General features: G+C 50.0%; 2 protein-coding genes across 5 annotated transcripts; one reads left to right on the top strand and one right to left on the bottom strand.

Moving 5' to 3' along the window:
- Positions 1 to 10,309, top strand: GPS2 (G protein pathway suppressor 2). Of its 4 annotated transcripts, none has more exons than XM_078869791.1 (13): positions 1 to 148; positions 2,149 to 2,275; positions 2,479 to 2,588; positions 4,143 to 4,250; positions 5,076 to 5,194; positions 5,955 to 6,031; positions 6,505 to 6,587; positions 6,900 to 7,077; positions 7,917 to 8,003; positions 8,643 to 8,722; positions 8,828 to 8,920; positions 9,040 to 9,126; positions 9,689 to 10,309. In XM_078869791.1, exons 2-13 carry the CDS (start codon positions 2,182 to 2,184, stop codon positions 9,818 to 9,820), a joined length of 1,248 nt encoding a protein of 415 aa, XP_078725917.1. In that variant the 5' UTR covers positions 1 to 148; positions 2,149 to 2,181; the 3' UTR covers positions 9,821 to 10,309. The 4 variants fall into 4 exon arrangements, with proteins under 4 accessions (XP_078725917.1, XP_078725918.1, XP_078725916.1 ...); XM_078869792.1 differs by having other exon boundaries at positions 1 to 221; positions 9,064 to 9,126; XM_078869790.1 differs by having other exon boundaries at positions 1 to 221.
- A 9-nt stretch (positions 10,310 to 10,318) lies between these two features.
- Positions 10,319 to 18,088, bottom strand: SIGMAR1 (sigma non-opioid intracellular receptor 1). Its single transcript, XM_078869795.1, has 4 exons — positions 17,883 to 18,088; positions 14,618 to 14,818; positions 13,159 to 13,251; positions 10,319 to 12,689 (listed from the first exon to the last, which is right to left on the bottom strand). Exons 1-4 carry the CDS (start codon positions 18,031 to 18,033, stop codon positions 12,460 to 12,462), a joined length of 675 nt encoding a protein of 224 aa, XP_078725921.1. The 5' UTR covers positions 18,034 to 18,088; the 3' UTR covers positions 10,319 to 12,459.
- Positions 18,089 to 20,027: the final 1,939 nt, after the last annotated feature.

The following is a 20,027-nucleotide window of genomic DNA, read 5'->3' as shown; positions in this document are numbered from 1 at the left end:
TGGGGCTCAAGATACTCCCAAGATGGCGGAACGCGGAGGACGTTGAGACGAAGCGGCGGTTAAACAACAACATCAACAACTATCGGCAGCAGCAGCAACAACAACAACAAACACGTACAGAGCAGCGACAATCGTAAAGAACGTGGAGGTGAGGATAGGATTGACGAGGCGGGGAGAAAGGAGACATCGCGAATTGTGAGAGCGGCGACTCGGCTTGCCAGGTGAGGCCTACTCAAGGGCCGCGTCACTCAGCGCAACCGCCGACTAAGCTAAGACCCAGCAACAATATTGTAAACTTACAACAACAACAACAACAGGCGCGATAAACTACTTATAACAGTGCGATAAGTGGCCGCGCAATGCAGCAGTCGTGCTGCGTGAGTCAATGCGAACAACGTTAGTGCGAATTGGCATTAACTGTTAAGAAAATAACGTGTGTGCATCGTTATATGAGTTATACGACACATCAATATCACTGTGTAACAACAAATATTTAAAAAAAATTACCGAAAGAACCAAAGAGTATAACAAAAAATGTTTCTGGGTAGTAAGTGTTCTTTTTAAATTGCTTATGCCTCAAAAGTACAGAAAATGGCTATTATTCCCCACAAACTTTGCTTTTGTGACCAGGACAGTGATATTGTCAAATTTACCTATTTTCAATGATAAAACGTGGCGTGCATTTGTGTCATTCCTTCACAAAGTCCTGGTCACAAAAGCAAAGTTTGTGGGGAACAATAGCCATTTTCTATACCTTTTGAGGCATAAGCAATTAGAAAATAACACTTACTACCCAGGAACAAAACTCGTGTTACATAGTGCAGTCGCGTTTGGTTTTTGTTTGTGTTTAAGATCGTTAACGATGACATGAGCAGAGGGAAGAAGGCAATTCCGGAGTTGCAAAGACATCTTGACCACCGGGAACGCGTTCAGTGATACGCGTTGGGAGTATTTGGCTGCTATAAATTTCCACATGATGATGATGAGCCAACTTCGTTGAGGCGTCATTTGTGGCCAGGTCGCTTTCTGAAAAAGCGAATAGCTCATTGGGCTTTACCTGGTGAAATAAAAAAAAGTTTAGTAATTTGCTTATCTTTCCTATACTTTGCACTCCTATCGTGTTTTAGTATTGGACATCTGAAAAGGAGCTTTAAATCTAATCGTTTTCCTCCAGTATAAATATTCTTATTCTGATATAGCTCAGAGTTAGTTGGCCCAGATAAAGCATTGATTTCACACCGAGTTATTTTGCGATGCAGCCTTGGCTTCCCTCAGCTGTGCTGGCTTCAAATCTGCTTACAATGATGACCTTTTGCCTAACGTGTAATCTGATTACTGTACTTTGAGATACGCGAACACAAATTGCAATCGGTTGACTTTGCGTTACGCTCGCTCACGTGTATTCAAATTATTTTGAGCTGTGGGGGTAAACATGCAATACAATTACGTTGAGTTGTGCGTGACATGTCATCGGGTAACGATTGAGTTGTGCCGGCTAACATGTAACCTGGTTACCCCGTGCTATGTTGCCTCATATGCTGTCTAATTCTGTTGATGTGTGCGTGTTTTACGTGCGGAATTATGCAGTTGAACCATGCTGGCAGACGTATATTGATTACTTTGAGCAATCATTGTTTGACATACATTTTAATTGCATTTAACGAAAGTATTTTTTTTATGCAATCGTATTTCTTTCATCATTACTAAACTTGCAATATATTGTATTGATTTTAATTGCTTTGAGCTTTCGTAATTTTATATTTTTATCAGTCAATATGATAACATTGTGTATGCATGCATTTTGACTTGCATCTTGATTCAACTGAGCTATGCTTTACATGTAATCTGATTCACTGGAACTACGCTTGCAATATTAAAGAGGTGTTTGGCTTAACTTTCTATCTAACTTCATGGAGCTATGCTTGATTATCATTAAAATATGTTTGGAAGTCCGTTGTTGACGGTCATAGTGACGACAGAGAGACCTTACGATCATCAAGTGCCTGATGTGTTGGCTTTGCCACTTGTATTTTGGACATGGTGTGATTTTTAAATGAGCTACAGGAGTGTTGGTTGCATTTAGCAGCTGCTTCTACCTGTGGTGGTGTTCACGTATACAATACGCGGGATTTCCCCATGGCATGGCAGGACCCACACGGAGCCACGTACACCACTTCCAAGATGCCGGCCCTCCTGGAACGACCCAAGATGACCAAGACGATGGCCGTGGCGCTGCACAGGCACATCATGCGCGAACGGGAGCGCAAGCGCCAAGGTGAGTCATCACCCCTCCACCCTCCCACCCACCCCTGCACCCCCTACCCACCCACCACTCCTCGTCTCAAAAGCTAGAGCCCGGTGCCTTTCACCAAGTGGCTGACACCAGCACATGCATGCTTCCTTGTGCCTCCGCACCAATATACCACTGGCGCCCAGTGCCAGCGCCCATTCCCAGGAACGTGTTGTGTGGTTTTTCAGAGGAAGAAGAGGCTGACAAGATCATGGAGCAGAAGATGAAGGAAGAGCAGCAGAGGCGGCGGAAGAAGGAGGAGGAAGAGCGCATGTCCCTGGAGGAGACGAGAGAGCAGGTGTGTGTCTGGCACGAGAGAGAACGGGATGAGAGTTAGCGAATGAGCGGGGGAGTGAGCGAATGAGAGCGGGATGAGAGTTAGCGAATGAGAGGGGGAGTGAGTGAATGAGAGCGGAATGAGAGGGGGAGTGAGTGAATGAGAGCGGAATGAGAGTTAGCGAATGAGAGGGGGAGTGAGCGAATTAGAGCGGGATGAGAGTTAGCGAATGAGAGGGGGAGTGAGTGAATGAGAGCGGAATGAGAGGGGGAGTGAGCGAATGAGAGCGGAATGAGAGTTAGCGAATGAGAGGGGGAGTGAGCAAATGTGAGCGAATGAGAGGGGGAGTGAGCGAATGAGAGTTAGCGAATGAGAGGGGGAGTGAGCGTCCTGAAAGAGTGTTGATTCAGCCACAGTCAACTGGACTCGTTGTGCCCTGACCAAATGCATTTAATGCTTTAAAAATGTGTAAATCCTCTAATGTTATGCTATTGGCGTCGTGTAATAAGGTGAATAATCCATTTAGATAATCTAGCATGCTAGCTTTTGAGCGACTCGCTGAAATGGTCATCACTTAACTACTTCTAAGATCCCTGTAAGTGGCCCTCGGTCCACATAGAGGGCAGCACCTTCCTTTTGCACGCTGCTGTGTGTTAGTTGCATGACTGACAAACTGATCGTTTTCATTTTCAGAGGTGTCATTCAGTCGGATTTAAAGTGGTGTTTTTTTCAGTCGTTGACTGGCCCAAGATCATCAGCTCTCCACTTGAGAACCTAGTTTAATCTCATGGCTGCTGCCTGAATTGCATCCCAGGTCAAAGCAGTACCAGCTTGGTCTTCTGACCTCTAAGCCGCATGGCCACCTATGCATGTTTTTCATCATCACGCCGTTGTGAGTTGCTGGATAACGTGAACGCCACGTTACACTGCACAGCATGAAACAGCAATGGGTGCATGCCACGTGATGCATGACATCACTTCTATTTTCACTGACGCATGATATGAGGGGTGCATGAGGCAGCTGCGATCTGTGCAGCAGAGAGGCTTGCAACAATGTTACCTTTTATATGACCTCTTATGGATTGCGATAGTATGCTATCAAGCAATTTATTTAGTTAAATTTGGGTCGGCAGCTATTGAATCTGAAATACTGATACGCATGTGTCAGTGTATTAATGACTCGTTAAGCTCATGAAATAAGTATTGAATCGCTTGTGTAAATTTTTTTCATCGATTCATGAATTTTGGAAGGGATTCACGTGAACTGTTCAGCCACTAGAGGACATTACTATTCATTACAATGTAAAAAATAAACAATTGATTCCTGAATAAAATCGTGACTTGAATCGCGATGCGGGGAGTAAATTGTTACACCGCTACAACAATGTGAGCTGCCTGTTGTAATGGAGAGACTGACCAGATTTGTGAAACAGCACCTCCACAATGAGACTCACTCCCAAATAGAGCTGGGACAGTTGATTAATCGACTAAAATTGTAATCGACTACTTGTTTTGTGGTCGATTACCCGGGCTCCATTAAAACTGGCGGTCGCCCTGACATCCTGCCTCCCGAAGGAGGGAAACCCCCTACAAGCCACGCCCAGCGTGACACTGCTGATGATGCTGATGACGTCCCAAGCCCCGCCCACCACCTCCCGTCCAGCAGTACACGTGGGAACAGAGGTGATACTTTTCATTCAATTGTTTGCATTGTTACCTGATTGGTCGAGTGACTCAAACCGATAATCGGTAGAGTAATCGATTACTTAGATAATCAGAGAGCCCAGCTCTATACTCCAAATATATGCCTTAATGTGACGATGTTTTATCTGGGCCTCCCTTGTAACAGAGGAGATGGATCAGTGTTCTTTCAACCGATTGATGCTTGACACTGCTGACATACCACTAAGTGTTATGCAATTGTTGGTGTAATAATGTTCTAAATATATCTGGGAGAACACCAATGTCTGGCCTGTTCCATATTATAATTAGTGTTGTGTATGTGGGAGGAATCTGGGGTGGGGGGAGGGGATTAAAAACTCAAATGCCACGGGTTTAGAAACCCACTTTCTATAATGCCATATCCTGGCCACATTACGGGCCTAGCAGCTTTGGAAGTTTCACAAATCTGTGTGAGCCACGAGCCCTTGCCGCGGCCAAGGTGCTGGATTTCCTGTGTGCACCACCGTCCCCGGCTATTGGTGTAAACACGATGAGCGTTAGGGCATGTAACGATTCACCCCTTCCCCAATTAAACTAATTCTCACCACTGGGACTCGCAATTCGATAATTTTGTGTGTTTTTGTGACTTCTACTTTATATCGTTTGTCTCATTTCTTGCGTCTTGTTCATAAAATATTTTTTTAATATAATTTCTGTATAAATACATAAACAATCGATAATTATACGCACAATTTGATGCACGTACAGCGAGCACAACATTCAAGTTTATTGAGGTAAAATGCGAATCGTGAGATGCCTAACGTCACGTCATTGCGGGAATTGTAGATCGCCAAACTGGAGGAGAAGCTGCAGGCCCTGCAGGATGAGAAGCACCAGCTCTTCCTGCAGCTCAAGAAGGTGCTCAATGAGGAGGACAAGCGGCGAGCCAAGATCAAGGAACAGAAGTGAGGGCCGCCCCTCCTGCCACAGCCTACACGCTGCGCACTATAAACTATATTTTATTTTAGCAGGTAAGGCCCATTGAGCTATATAGCTCCTTTTCAGAAGCGACTTTGCCACAAATGATCACTCAACGAAGTGGCTTATCACATGGAAATTTATAGCAGCCAAAAACTCTAAATGTGTGTCGTTCTAAACGTGGAGGGAAAAACCGGAGTACCTGAAGAAAAATCCACGCGATTACAGGGAGAACATGCAAACTCCAAATCCACAACAGGCATCAGGGCCGGGATCTGACCCATGACCACCTGTATACCAGGCGAGGTAGTTAATATCTCGCCACTGTGGCACACACACCACAGCATTAGTCCGTTGTTCACACGAGAAGAGTCCCAACGCTTCTCAAGAGGATTCTGCTTCGGATTCGGGGTCAATCCTGCATAGTCGAAGGAAGCGGGCGACAATTCCATTGCGAGTTACGTCTCGCTGCGTATTTACCAGCTGTCTGTGAGCAGCCGGGTGACTCGGCGGCAGAGCCAGCGGCTCGCAGTCAGAAGGTTGTGAGCTCATATCCTGGTTGTATGTATGTGTGTTTTGAACTTCTTTCGCACCGTACGTAGCCAAACTGTGCTAATCGGTAGGCGGGTTCACTGGGCCCATCGTCTCTCGGGGTTCGATAAAATGACCACTTTCCGGGGAAACCTCCGTGGCACTGCCCGTCTGCATTGCGCTTTTCTCACCGCGCCTCGTTCCCCCATTCCGCAGCGAGCTGGCGGCACTCAGCCAGCAGCCGTACCCAGCGGGCATGACGGTTCACCCTGGCTCGCACCTCATCATGCACGGTGAGGAGCGCGCGCCAGCGAGTGGAACCAGCGACGCGACGTGGGACGCGCAGCTGTACGCGTTGTACCATCGGTGCAGTGAGCTGTGTCGTGTGCAAGTGGAGAGCAGCCAAGTGCATGAGCGCACGTGGTAGTCTGTTTCCACGTTTGTTTTGCGTGACACGTATTCCCGTTTGCATGTGTGTTTACACGTTCTTGTGTGTGTGCATGTGCTTGCGTATGCTTCTGTGCGTGTGTCCCCACGTTTGTGTGTGTGTTAAGTGCTCACTAACGCCACTTGACCCAACAGTCAGTACAGGCTATGGGGGGATCTTTGTGTGTTTTAATGTGTTTGCATGCGTACATGTGTTTTGTGTATTTGTTTGCACGTGTTTTTGCTTATGTGCTTGTGTTTTTGCTTATGCGCTTGTGTTTACTTATGCACGCGTGTCTGTTTGCCTGCGAATTGCGTGTGTGTTGGCGCGCCTGTGCAGGAAGCCACATCTCACCAAGCCGAGCGCACGGGCTGCTGGGAGATCGGCCAAAGAACCAACTTTACAGCCACACCACCATCCCGGTACGGTACGGGCCGAGGAAGGTGCGCAACCCAAAAACTCAAGGGCTCTTATCCTGTATACACATGCCTTGGGTCGCCGAGGCTGTGCGTTCCAGGCTGTAAGACGCCGGGCTTCTCTTCACGAGCCATCACAGTCCAGCATCGTTATTGTGTTTTCTATTGGACGCTGAACAATTTAAAACGCGCGTCAATTTATCCGTTACCGTACATTCAAAACACCCGCACTCGGGGAGCCTAATTTACAGCATGAGACTGCTTGTGCTTTGCTAAGTGGCATTTGAGACGTTAAGTTTTTGTTTTCCCCCAATGCAGGGAAGGGCCTACCCAAGCCAGACAACGTTTACGTCAAGCCAGCCCGAACACACACATTTTCAAACGAGCCAATCGGGGCACAGCTCCTACGCCAGCAGCCAATCACAGCACAGCGTGCCCTACACGGGTGGGCAGGCTGTCCCTGCCACCTACCCAGCCGGCTCCCAGCCAATCAGAGGTGAGCGTGCGTGTGTTGTTATGCGTGTAATTGCACCAGTGTGTGTGCCTGTTACATAGGAGTGCAGTGTTGCCGATGTACGAAAGTAATCACGTTTGTACGATCATTTCGACCCTTGTGTAATTGTGAGGGGCCAAAATATACGTTATTTACTCATTATCGTACATTCCAACACACCCGCCCAGAGCATTCCTGCATCGGCTGCCTTGTGTTATGTAGAGGATATTGATTCTTCTTTGGAACTTAACTTGAAGTAAACAAAAATATTTGCTATTTACGGCAATACAATTGTATATTAAGGATGCATTGGCGTGGTTTTTTTCGTGTGATAATTTTTCCAAGAAATACGATATAATCCTGGAGCTGAGATACGACAATGAAATCTCCAGATGTGGCAACACTGCCGTTTTGCAAATACCCCTTTCCTACCCATCCTGCCCTAACCCTTAAATCCTGGTTCATGAACAACTCAAGTAAAGCTCATTGTTTTGTTCGCTGGTAAACCTGTGCCTGAGCAAGGACCCGAGTTCGATTTCCTACTCTGACTCCTTTCTGTGTGGAGTTTGTACGCTCTCCCCGTGTTCTTTATGGGTTTACTCCCAGCGCTAAAAAGAACATCTACAATTACCTGCAAATTAGTAAATTGGCATTGCACAGCGGCAACTTCGCTCTCGACTGTGCAAAAATATCGGGGAGGCTTTCAAAGGTAAACGCAGTCGTAAAACGAGAAGTAATCATGAGCGCACTTAACAGTGAGTGGAAGTTGCGATGGTCACGATAATATGAATGCTGAGCATCGAGCAAAAGTATTATTTTCCCTTCCCCCCCCCCCATTGCAGGGGCGTCTGCCTTCCAGTCCTACCCTCCCTACGTGTCCCACCAGCAGACGGGATATACCGTGCACACCCAGTTCCCTCCCCAGCAAGGTGTGACCCTGCCTGCGCCTCTCGTAGCCTCGCATGGGCGCACTCGTTCGCTCATTCGCGCGCGGACTCAAGTACAGACACGCACAAACATCCCACGCACACTCGCACGCTCCACGACGAAGAGACTGCCCGTTGAGGTTTAACGGGGTGGCACGTTGGTAACGCTCGTGGCTCACATCGAGCAGGACCTGGGTTCAATTCCAGAATCGGTCGCGTCTTCGCGTGTGGAGTTTGTATGTTCTCACCCGATTCTGCACGGGTTTCCTCGAGGTTCTCTGGTTTCCTCCCATGGCTAAAACAAAACATTCAATACAAATGGTATGGGGCAAACATCCCATTGCTGAGAAATGTACCTTCACATTTCTTAATTGGGTCTACACATAGCAGCAACATCGCCCTGTACTTGACAGGAACTTCCTGAAATGTCTTGAGACTTGGTGGTTTCTGTTTTATTCCCGCCACTATTACCCTGGATAATGGAGAGTTGACTTGGTCGCGAGCGTAAGAAGCGATGCTACAGTACAGGCCGAGTGCCCAGTGCCTACACCGCGCACCCGACGCGCAAACGCCAGTGGCGATCACGACAACAGCGCCCCTGTGGCTGAGCCGTGTGTGCGTGTGTATGTGTGCGATGGGCAGGGTACCTAGCGCCAGCGACAAGCATGCCCCTGCAGAAGCAGCTGGAGCACGCCAACCAGCAGTCGGGATTCTCAGACGCGGTGAGCCAGCGCCAGCCACGTCCCCTTCTCGCCCATTTACCCGCGTTTGCGAGCGCACGTTCTCACGCGCGACTCTCCCACCCCCCCCCCCTCGTCTGTGCGTAGGCGTCGCTGCGATCGCTGCACCCGCAGTCGATGCACGCAGGACAGACGCTCCTGCAGCCGACCCAGCTGCAGGTGTCCCTGCCGCCCGCCAAGGTGCAGTGCGCCCGTGAACACACGCGCAAAAACTGCCGCTCTTGCACGAGTCGAGCTGCTTGCCCGTAAGAGGTGGTAATGAATGCGTGTGTGCGCGCATTGCTTTGTGTAATTTCCAGTCCGGCATGATTTACCCCCATCAGACGAGGCCCGCCTCTCCCGGGGCCTTCCAGCACAGCGGCACACCCCCACAGCCGTCGCACTCGGTGAGTCTCGGCATTGTGTCCGCACACTAAGAGTTTGGCGGGATTGTGTTCATCGCATACACGAACATTCCACAATCTGACAGTCATATCAGGTCAATCCATAGCACCTGGGCCTGTCCCGTGACCTTCTGTTGGCAGCAAGCGTGAAAGTACACCTAGCCTGGCACGAGCGCTGTGGTAACACCACCGTCAGTTTGTGGTGAATGGCGGCTGTTGCATGCACGAGAGAGCCTGCATGTGTGTGGGGAGTCGTGCAGATGTTTGCGCACTTTGCTACGAACTCAGAAACCCGAGTTCGATTCCCGTCCGTGGCCATCACCAGTGACTGTTATATTGACCGGGTCTGGGTCTCCCCGAGCTGGACTTGCCCCCATAAAGTACCTGGGTGTGGTGTGTAAACAGCACCACCAGGGAGATGGTCAACCGGGCACGCAGGCATGGTGCTGGCAACCTACAACGGCGTGTGCCGTGCTGGCTCTCACCAGTGCTCGCTAGCAGCACTTGCTCCTATCGTCTGTTAAGGCTATGGGGGGTGGAATCTTTGTCTCGGTATGTTGGGCAGGCCACGTTCTCTCCGGCGTCCCAGCAGCAACAGCAGCAACAACAACAGCAACAACAGCAGCAACAACAGCAGCAGCAGACCCAACGGCACCACTTCATCCAGCACGGCCAGACTCACCGCTACTACAAGTGAGCCACCAATCAACAAGCAGCAGCAACCTCGAGAAACCGCTCCTCTCCGCCGACGGCCCCACAAGCTACGCCATCGGACCAGGGGGATGGGGGGACAGTCATCGTCGCCAAAAATCCCACTCAATTTGCAAACGGATAAGTTAGGGGGTCGTTTTGTCTTTGGAAATGTGCGATTGCCAACCTTGCCCTGACACCGACCCATCCCATGATGCAATCTTCAGTTTTTCTTTCGTAAGCAATTGTAAAAAACATTTTTACAGAAACTTTTTCAGGCTTTGGCAGCCGTTTACACAGTGGCTAAACTATGATTTTTACTGCATTAAAAATTTTAGTATTAAAGAGAACCTGTAAGATAGTGATGGCTTAGTTTGTAGCATTACCTTAGAAAGTACTTTTCTCTTAAGTTAATTTGAATCAATTTCCGTTTTGCTTTGTTGCAGAGCTGATTATATATCACCCACTTTATTGTGGACAAAAAATAAAACGTGCACAAGCTGTCCGTGGTTGACTCGTTTATTACACCTACAGTAATTCCCCCCCCACCCACGTCATCGAGACAAACGTTTTGTAAACCCACAGGACACACCAACACCCAGCAGCGATGAAGCCATTGTGGTCGACCCCCCCCAAAACGTACCCTATGTCCCACACCTATCAGCCAGGCAGCCCTGAGCAGCTGGACAGTGGGTGGGGGGTGGGGGGGAACCTGACCAGGCAAAGCAGCACAATCCCTGACACGTGGTCGCTATTGCTCTTTCCATCCGTGTCCCCCTCCCCCCCCAGAGAAACAGCGTGGGATGGGGGGAGACATTCAGCAGAGGTGGCGATTGGTTAGCCACTTAACAATGCAACACTTAATATTAAAGTCAATTCGTTGTACTACACACAAGTGCTTCATTGACATCGCACGCACGACGACGACGACTAAGTCACAAAATAAATTCTCGAATAGTGTTGACAAGATGAATTGTTCAATGCCTGGTTATGCCATCACTGGTAAGTTAACCAGCCGCCAACCAATTACAAATGGGTCCCGCCCACCTTATGAGCTCAGCAGCATGTTTCCACAACACCACTGCAAATAAGTAATTGGAAAGCAGATTAATTATGAGTAATCAGGTATTTTTAAATAAATTATGAAATGCTTTAGTTTGTCACAGTTCCCTTGCTTGTGGCTCAGACATGATCAGACGTTAAACACAAAACAGCAGCGACTTTTGGGGTAGGTAGCAGCTTTCAATACGCATAGGGCTGGGAGCAATGCGGCCCTCAAACCAAGATCTGCTCAGTCAAAAATACACCTTGGTGACTTGCCCATGAGCGCTGGCAGACGTTAAAGTCACAGCCTCTCTGGGTGCAGGCACGCAGGAACTCCAACCTGCAGTTCGCCCATCCCACTTTTGAACGTTTTATTGCATTTCCACCATTTATATCCCGACCGTGTAATTGTTGCAATGTCATTAGACTCGGTTCTCCATTTGGATCTGTTGCAGAGATGGCGCAACCAATGTGGACTTTCAAGAATGGCCCCATAGAAGTGGACAGTGCAGCCCTCCCTGGCCCACAGTGAAGGGCAGCACTTTCCCACCCGCTCTGCCATGAGTCATTTTGGTCGCACGAGTCAAAAATATGTTTTTTTAATTCAATAGAGCTGGAATTTCGCCAAATTACGTGCAGAACCAAATGTAATGCAATGGGGTTTTTTCTGTCCAGTCATCGGTGACCGGACATCAACTCGTGATACATCCAATAATGTAGGGCGGTCGTAAATCGAGAAGCTCTGAGTATTCCTCCTGCCAGGACTGCAGACAGAAAATCCATGACTGACATATAGACGGCGGCAATGTCAACACAGCAGACTTGACCAGCCAATCACACAGTCCCCCACGTGACCCGCAGGGGGGGGGGGGGGGCAAATCAAAAGTGCAGCTTTGCAGCGCCGCCTCCCTTGTGACGTGCAATGGGACAATTGGCGCGCACGTGAACACCGCAATCGAGACGCAACGCTCAAGCGAAAGGGGGCCATGACAGTGCAGGAGGTAGGGGATAATAAGAGCTGGATAATGGGTAGCTGGGTGTCAAATTGGATTCGATGAAGATCAGCAAGAGGCCTTGTACTGGTGGCTAGTTACTAAGGAGAGTGGAGGGGCTGGTACCACAAAGGACACGAGGTGAGTCGGGAGTTGAGAATCATTCATCGTTTTTCAATACTCCCCCCCCCCCCCCCCCGCCTGCGCCTCGATTCACTTCCCCTTCGTTGAATTTTTACGTGGATAGATTAATGGGTGCTAGGTCTGGGCAGCGAACGCTTTAACTCCCCAAGAGCCCCACACTCCATACTCGGCTATTTAACTTAACCTAGTGTCCGTCGTAGTTTCTGGTTAACTCGTTGGGTAGGTTGGGTTCATGGCCAGTGGGAGGACAGTCGGAGTGGGTGGCTGGTTGGCAAGTTTGCTAGTTCGGATTCGGACCAGTCGGATGGCCGGTACTGGTGGACTTATTGGCGAATTTGGGTTCGGGCAGGACTGGAACTTGGTTGCACCGTGTGCCCTGCATCCTCTTTGCCCCACCTCCTGTCTGCTGCTACCCCTTCGACTACCGATCGCCTTCCCATTGCGGGTGTGGTGGGGGCTGGCGACGTCACAGCAGGCCGGCGTCGCGCAGCTCGGTGGTGATCTCGAGCGCCAGGGCGCGTGCGTACACGCGCAGCGTCCAGAACACGGTGAGAAAGTCCTGCGTGCTGAAGAGCGTGTCGGTGAGCGCAAAGCCCAGCGTGGACGGGATGAAGCCGCGGCCGTACTCCACCATCCATGTGCCGGCCGTCCACTGCACGGACGTCGCCTCACCCGCGCTGTGCACGATGGTGTCGCCTGGGGGCAGGCGCAACGTGGGGGGGAGGGCACGTGATGACAGTTGATAGGGCATGCAACAACATAAATGTGGGCATGAGGACTCCCTTCACATTTCTCACAACCGGATATTTTTTCCAGCACAATGCAAGCCTTCATGGTAGAGAATGGTCCAGAAGCGGATATCACCTAACTACTCTCGTGAGATCGCTTGAAATTCCTTCCAGTGCGCACTGACACCTGCCCACTCACGCCTCCTGCTGCAGAATAATGTGTTGTTGCATGACAACCAAACTGATCATTTTCATCCCTAGAGCTGCACTTCAGCCAAATTGAGTGCAGAAACAAATTTAATCCGACGATTTCTGTGTGTGTAGTCATTGGTGACCGTGACCGTTAAATTCTCCGCCGCACTTGAGAACGCGGCTTAATCAGTGGATGTGAACCTCGGGGATGACGGCGTGGGGGGGGGGGGCGACGATTGGCTCACCCGGGTAGAACACCTCGCTCTTCGTGGTGCCCTCCTTCCACTGGCGGAAGGTCCCTGATATGATCGTGTCAGAGATGTTCGCCCAGTAGCGGCCTGCACCACCACCACCACACACCGAGACGGAGCGTTTCCCGCGAGCAGCAACAAGCGATACAAACGACACAGATTCTTATTTTACCAGGTAAGGCCCACTGAGCTGTGTAGCTCTTTGTCACAAGCGACCTGGCTGTCACAAATGATAGCCCAATGAATTGGCTTATGTGGAAATGTATAGCAGCCAAACAATCTAAACGCATATTCTCGCGACGCCTGGAGGCACGGTGACGGCGCAAGGAGAGGGGGGGCACTGTATGGCTGGGGCAGAGCTCGTGACCAGATGTAAAGCGATTAGTCGATTAAAATCGATTGTTGTACTCGTGATACATGCATAGATTCCTGTCTGTACAAACAAATTATATATAAATTGGGATGGTGTGGTGGAGCAGTGGTTAGTGCGACGATTCCTGGCCATGGTTAACATTGGTGGCAAATGATATCAGAACCAGTTCTGAGCAGTATGGTGCATACGCAGATGACGTGCAAAGGATAAGTTGAAGACAATCAAATAAGATAGAAATAACAAGACAATACAACGACACGAACGAGACGATTCAAATGAGAAGCGATCCCAATGAATCGGATGGAATCCTATGGGGTACCATGCCGAGTGCCACTCGAAATTTCTAATCGAAATTAAACCAATTGGCTGGCCACTACGTTGTCTTCCTACCGCGAACGTCCACTCCCCGTCAGCGCCCCCAGTGAGACACGGTGGGGTCCGCTGAAGGACAGGGACAGGCGCGCTCCGAGTGACGCGGGGGACGCCGCGTGCCGTGCGTTAAGACGTGGACGGTGATTTATCGGCGTCATTTTTGTCTCCGGGCTGCCTCATTCATCCCGCACGACAGGCGACCTCGACTCGGGTTGCGTGGGGGGGGGGATGAAGCGGGGGGGGGGGGGTATGGGGGATGTCGTCGCTGGAGGAGGTGGTGATGAAGGTCACGGAAGGAGCAAGAAACGATCTTGTTAGACATGTCTAAACATGTTTCTTTTGTTACTTGTCTTTGGCCGGCTTGGTGATCGAGGTCACTCTTTGGAAATGAGACTGCCCTGTACTCGTGTGTTCTTACCTGGGTCAAGAAAATTACCTTGAAACTTGTACCCCTGTCTGTGCTGTCACCTGTCCTGTCCCCTTCGTATTGTGTCCCATCTGTATAGTTTATCTCGTCCGAGTGTCTCATTTTATAATCGTCTCACCTGCATTGTCTGTCTCGTCAACATCATCTGTTCCGCTCGTTTGTTCAGGTATAATCGGCCTCGACAAGACGTGAACGATAGTCGCAAGCATGCAAAACAACGTGCGGGTTGGGGGGGGGATGGAGGTGGCGCGTTGGCGATCTGGGCGGGTTGAGAGTCGTACCGGAGTGCCCGGAAGTATCGACCGCCGTGCCGAAGAGCAGCACGTACTCGGTGAGGGATGCGTGCAGGAGGTACATGGCGCCCATCCAACCGCCCGCATTTACAAACACCCACTGCATCTCGCTGTCGGGCAGCACGTGCCCCGGATGCGTCCGCCGCAGCTCCGCCACGACCTTTCCGAACGCCGCGTCGTGGTCCAGTCCTGCCGGAGGGGTGGGGGAGGTCATGGGTCACCGCACTTCCTTCCGCTGCACTCCTCGCAACGCCGTGCCAAGGACGTCCCCGACAAGCCCCGGTGGTCACCCACCCAGGTACTCGCCAGGCTCGCACGCCGCTTTGCTTCCCAGCTGCGATGACATCCGGCGCGTTCGGAGCAATTTGGATGTCTCATTATTGTTGATATTATTAAACTCAAGCCAGACTGGGGAAATAGAGTCGATGTACTCTATTGCACGGGATCATCAGAATTTTGCTGAAGTCACTGCCTATGTCTGTCATGATCGCAGTTGTCTCCAAACATCTGGTAGTCGACCAGCCGCGAAGTGGGAACAGTCCCGCACCGCACGCGTATATAATCGTGTACAGCACGTCCTCATTTAAAACAGAAATGCATTCCTGAACAGTGCCTCGTGAAGCGAAAAACGCGTTCAGCAAAAACTATTTCCCCATGAACAATGTAACGATAATGTTTGGCGAGATACAAAGTACTACGCACACAAGGTAAGATGGTGGGACAAATAAGTGAGGGTATGCCGCCGCATTACTGTATCGTACCGCTCAGCCACGCAGCCCAAGAGAGTAGTTCGTCGTTGACCACTCGGAAACCGCGTCATAACGGTCCACGTTCCTCGTTAGAATGGTGCGTGGCCCGCGTTATAACGAGGTGCGCATTCTGCGTAAAGTGTTCTCAAATGGAAGAAATGCGTTGGAGCGAAAACGCGTTGCAGTGTGTACACCACGCGTTAAGCGAGGACTTGTTGATTCAGCCAATTCACCCGTGGTGTCTAAAGCCAGCGGCTGGATTTACAACTTAGACATCGATTTGTAGTTTCTACTCATAGCATATCCGTACAAGAAATGAAGGAGCGTGTTAAAGGAAATTAAACCTTGCTGGCGAAGGCGTGTGGCTTTCACGTATAAATGTCATCTATATTTAAACTTATCGATTGCACCATAATAATCGGTAGTAATCCATGTATAACAATGACATTCAGTTGTGTAGTGTTGTCATAACTCACCAAGGCAATTTTGCAAATTAAGCAACCTCACAGTCAACATTTAAAAATTGACGTTATAATCCACACGGTGTCATTGTAGTTTGTAAAAAAAGATATGATGGAATAAATCAGAAATTATTGAATGGCTTGACACAGCCGTGACAATGACGACACAATCACCACCATCATTCTAGCATGGAAGGGGAAGTCATTTTGTCAGAGTACATTCGACAAACATTGAATTGCATTCCTAAATGGCCAAATAAATAAGCCACTTCAGGATTACATTCAAGCTTCTCCGCCCACATAATAGTGTCTGAAATGTTCGTCTAACGTCGTGAAAGGGGCCGTCCATAAATGACGTCACGCACCTGGGGGGGGGGTCAGGCATTTGTGACGATGTGTGACGGGGGGGGGTAGAAATGTGACGTCACATCAAAATGCGCAACTTTAAATAAATATTGACAACATGTTCTACTTAATTAAATAAGACTTTTTTATAAATGTTTTCTCCTACATCAGAGTGCAGCGCCACATTAAATACGCACTACAATGACAATAGTTTAAAGCGATTTGAAGCATATTTTCTTTTCTTTGGGGGGGGCAGAGCTTTGTGACGTCATATTTGAGGGGGGCTCTGACTTTTTGTGACGCCGTGTGACGAGGGGGGGGGGGTCAAAAATCGTCCAAAATCGCGTGACGTCATTTAAGGACGGCCCCAAAGTGCCTTTCAAGCAAAAGTACATTAAACGGAACAAGAAACGGTGCGTTACACATCCGATCTCTGCAACAATCCCCTGCAACACAACAAATTCGCCTTGGCGCACACGCATCAAGGCGCACTCCTGGCTGAGATTGATGCACCCCGCGTGTTCGCAGATTCCGTGGGCCAAGGTCAACCTCCCCGGCTGTTTGAGTCGTAGGCTCCTCCACGAGTGAAGCTCGCAATTCTACACGGGTGATCTGGTGGATCATTAACCAACAGATTTCAAGAGGCAACGTGGCACTGAACATGGGGTTCAAGGGCAGATGTTCAAAACAAAGCGCAGTCGGGTGGCCGAGTGGCTCACGGGTCTCACAAGCATTGAGCTCGCGCCGCTTAGACCTGGGGTCGAATCCAGATTAAACCGGCTTCTCAAGTGCAGCGAGTTTGATAATCTCAGTCTGAGTCACAGAAGACCGAGTACAAAAACACACCCATCACATCGCACTCGGTTCCACCAAATTGAATAATTGCCTACTGTGTGAGAATTACAAATGTTGGCTTAGCAGGGAGAGTGGGTAAGTGCTGCCACCCGATTGTGTAAATCAGAGAACAATGGAAGGGGAACACGAGGAGTCGGTCTAGAAACAATTTTTCAGAAGCGGCTTGGCCACAAATGATAGCCCAATTAAGTGGCTTATCGCGAGGAAATGTATCGCTGCTAAATACTCTAAACGCGTGAACAAACCCGAGGATCCGTGAACAATCCACGCGACCACGGGGGAGATGCATGCAGCATCCAAATACCAAATATACAGCAGCAGCAGGCGTCAGGGTCAGGATCGAACCCACAACCTCCTGTATACCAGGCGAGGTAGTTAACATCTCACCAACGTGGCCCCCCTTTTGTTGGGTCCTCGCAACTGCTCATCAAGATTTCCGAATGGATTCTTCATCTCGTGAGATGACAACACAAGACGGGATGCCGACACTAAAAACGTGAACGCACTCTGCAGTTAATTCAACACACGCGCCTCGTGCCCTTTGCGTTGAACCGGGATCTTGCGAAAACAAACGCAAGGGCATTGCCTTCCAAATATATTAACAATATCATTTAGACGCTGGGCTTACTAACCCCTAAGTGAAACAAAGGTCCGCAACCCCCGAGACACTGGAGGTATGGATGGGGGGGGTCCAAGCCCCGGGCGGAGTGACCCCGGGCCGGGCCTCGCGCTCCGCCGCTCCCGGTGCCGCCCTGTCCGGCAGAGAATCTAAGCGAGGTCGAGGCTGAGACAGGGGCCTACCCTCCCGCCCGCTCTCGGGGACGCGCCCGCGCCGCCGCTCACCCGCATATTTCTTTGCCACCCTCGCCACCTCTTCGGGCTCGAAGACGTAGCGCTTCGTGCGCAGCCACGAGCCGACGAGGGGCACGGAGAGGGCGACGAGGAGCACGGAGCCGGCGAGCAGCCACGGCAGCGCCCTCACCAAGGCGCCCATCGTCACTCGAGTCTCCGTCTCTCTCTGCTCGCTCCCGTCTCTTCCTCTTCCGGAAGATCTCCACCGTTCATTCATTCGCGACCTGCTCAGCCGCACCAATCGAACGCGGCCCACGTCTTCTGGAAGATTCTTCCGGAAGACAACTTCCGTCGTGTTCGCCTGACGCTTCCAATCTTCCGGAAGATTCTTCCGGCCTGTTCAGTTGCCGCTACCAGAAGCCGCCGGCAAGCGGACGACGGTGACCGTGGCAACAACCAGAGTGGACATCTTCTTGGTTTACAACATTGGAACCTCATTTGCCAGTAGCAACATATGATAATTGGTTTTTTTACCCTTTTATCTGGCAACAAAACTGACACCTTTTTTGAGTTGTGCGCCTTTTGGCGTCATCTGGTCCAACACCATGTGAGACTAGGCTCTAAGAAAAGCTGTCTCGGGTGTGGACCAATCAACTTCAAGGACAGTGCATATCATTATTGCTGCGTGGAAGCGAATCATCAAATAATACATTGTTTAAATGCATGCCTATATAGACCACCATACTTCAATAGAGAGTACCGCTGGTACGGCTATTTTAATACACACAATGGACAGGAAGGACAAGATCAAAGGGCCTGCATCATGCACATGCATCATGTAATCCCCCTCCCACGTCGCAAGAGCGCAGACGGGTGGTCACCACATCTACGCCTCTACATAAGGAACGAAACAGGTGGACTTCTCCACAAACCTGGCTGTCGCCTGATGAAGCTAGTTGTAATTACTGGCGAAGCGTCGTACTCGGTTTGTAAATGTTGTAACTTGGCTCTCCAACACACTGGTGTGCTGGACTATTGACGAATTGGCACGTTCTGTTTATGTGACAACCCTTACTAGTTGGCTGTGTCGGGTGGTGGCGGGTTTTAACGACACATTTATATATTTACGCGAACTAACCCAAAACACCTCTATTACGGTTCCCCTTCTTCAAGAGGGGGACCACCAGGAAATCCTTTGATGCAAGTGCTGTTTGTTGCTGGCCATTTGACGTCTTGGGCCTGTGCTCAGCAACTATTTAAATCAATAAATGCCCACGACGCTTCCGGTGACTGGGAGTTTATTTTACTGCACCGAAACCACGAGCGACACAGAGGACGTACAGGAGACAGGAACGGGTGGAATTGAACCCCTCACTTGACCCAGATAAGCCACCCACACACCACTCACCGCTGGCTCTTTAATACAAACCCTCATTGCTCAACAGCAGCTGAAGCACAAAAACACTACGAACAAAAACAAATCAAGTGCTGCCCGCGGTGAGGGCCCTTATCCCGGCCACGTGGCCAATGCCGGTTCGTCTCTGGCCACAGTTTTTGGCCGATCGCAGCAGCAGCAGCAGAGAACCTTTTCCCTGCGCAGGGCCAAACGGGACGTTCAAATACCTTCAGCAGGCAAAACGTACATCGACACAAAGCTTAGCTTCATATATATATAAAAGAATGCAAAGATTAGCGTGCGAGTGTCGAGCGAGTATAAAGGGAGGCCCGTGCAGCGACACAAATGACCGAGCGTCGCTAAAGTTACAAAGACGGCGTTATTGCAGGGTTGAGCGAGTCGCTGCTCTGGAGACCGGGAAGATCGCCGCTCGATGTTCAGTCACCGGGTTTGAGGGCATTCGTGGCGATTCCTCACTCAATAGAGCGAGCCGCGTGGAGGCTGCCATCTCCCCGATTCACAAATACCAAGGAGGCATCCTCCCAGTGGCGATGCACGACTCTGCTACTCCTCGACGCAATTATCCGACTCAATCGTGTCCATGTAAAAACGATAGCCTGTTGCGCCTCATGAACATCAGCGAGCCAACGAGGAAGATTGCCAGGTTGAAAATATTCCCCAAGATGTTTGCAGTGACAGATGAATGTCAATTTTCAGGCCGATTTGTGAGTGGTGGCCTTCACGTGGCCACCATCCATATAAAAAGACGTCACGGCCCGCGGGCTAAATGTTTCCCACTG

The sequence above is a fragment of the Lampetra fluviatilis genome, chromosome 28 (genome assembly GCF_964198595.1).
Source record: "Lampetra fluviatilis chromosome 28, kcLamFluv1.1, whole genome shotgun sequence".
Classification (NCBI taxonomy): domain Eukaryota; kingdom Metazoa; phylum Chordata; class Hyperoartia; order Petromyzontiformes; family Petromyzontidae; genus Lampetra; species Lampetra fluviatilis.
The sequence above is the reverse complement of the archived record's forward strand: the minus strand, read 5'-3'. Positions and strand labels throughout refer to the sequence as shown.

Bases quoted from the DNA above. Each gene is read 5' to 3' on its own strand.
- SIGMAR1 (XM_078869795.1), bottom strand. From the start codon at position 18,033: ATGGGCGCCTTGGTGAGGGCGCTGCCGTGGCTGCTCGCCGGCTCCGTG. The intron at 14,819-17,882 runs GTGAGCGGCGGC...CCCCTCCGGCAG, and splicing joins GGTGGCAAAGAAATATGCGG to GACTGGACCACGACGCGGCG. The intron at 12,690-13,158 runs GTGAGCCAATCG...GCCTGCCCCCAG, and splicing joins GAGCGAGGTGTTCTACCCGG to GCGACACCATCGTGCACAGC.
- GPS2 (XM_078869791.1), top strand. From the start codon at position 2,182: ATGCCGGCCCTCCTGGAACGACCCAAGATGACCAAGACGATGGCCGTG. The intron at 7,078-7,916 runs GTGAGCGTGCGT...CCCCCATTGCAG, and splicing joins CGGCTCCCAGCCAATCAGAG to GGGCGTCTGCCTTCCAGTCC. The intron at 9,127-9,688 runs GTGAGTCTCGGC...TATGTTGGGCAG, and splicing joins CCCCACAGCCGTCGCACTCG to GCCACGTTCTCTCCGGCGTC.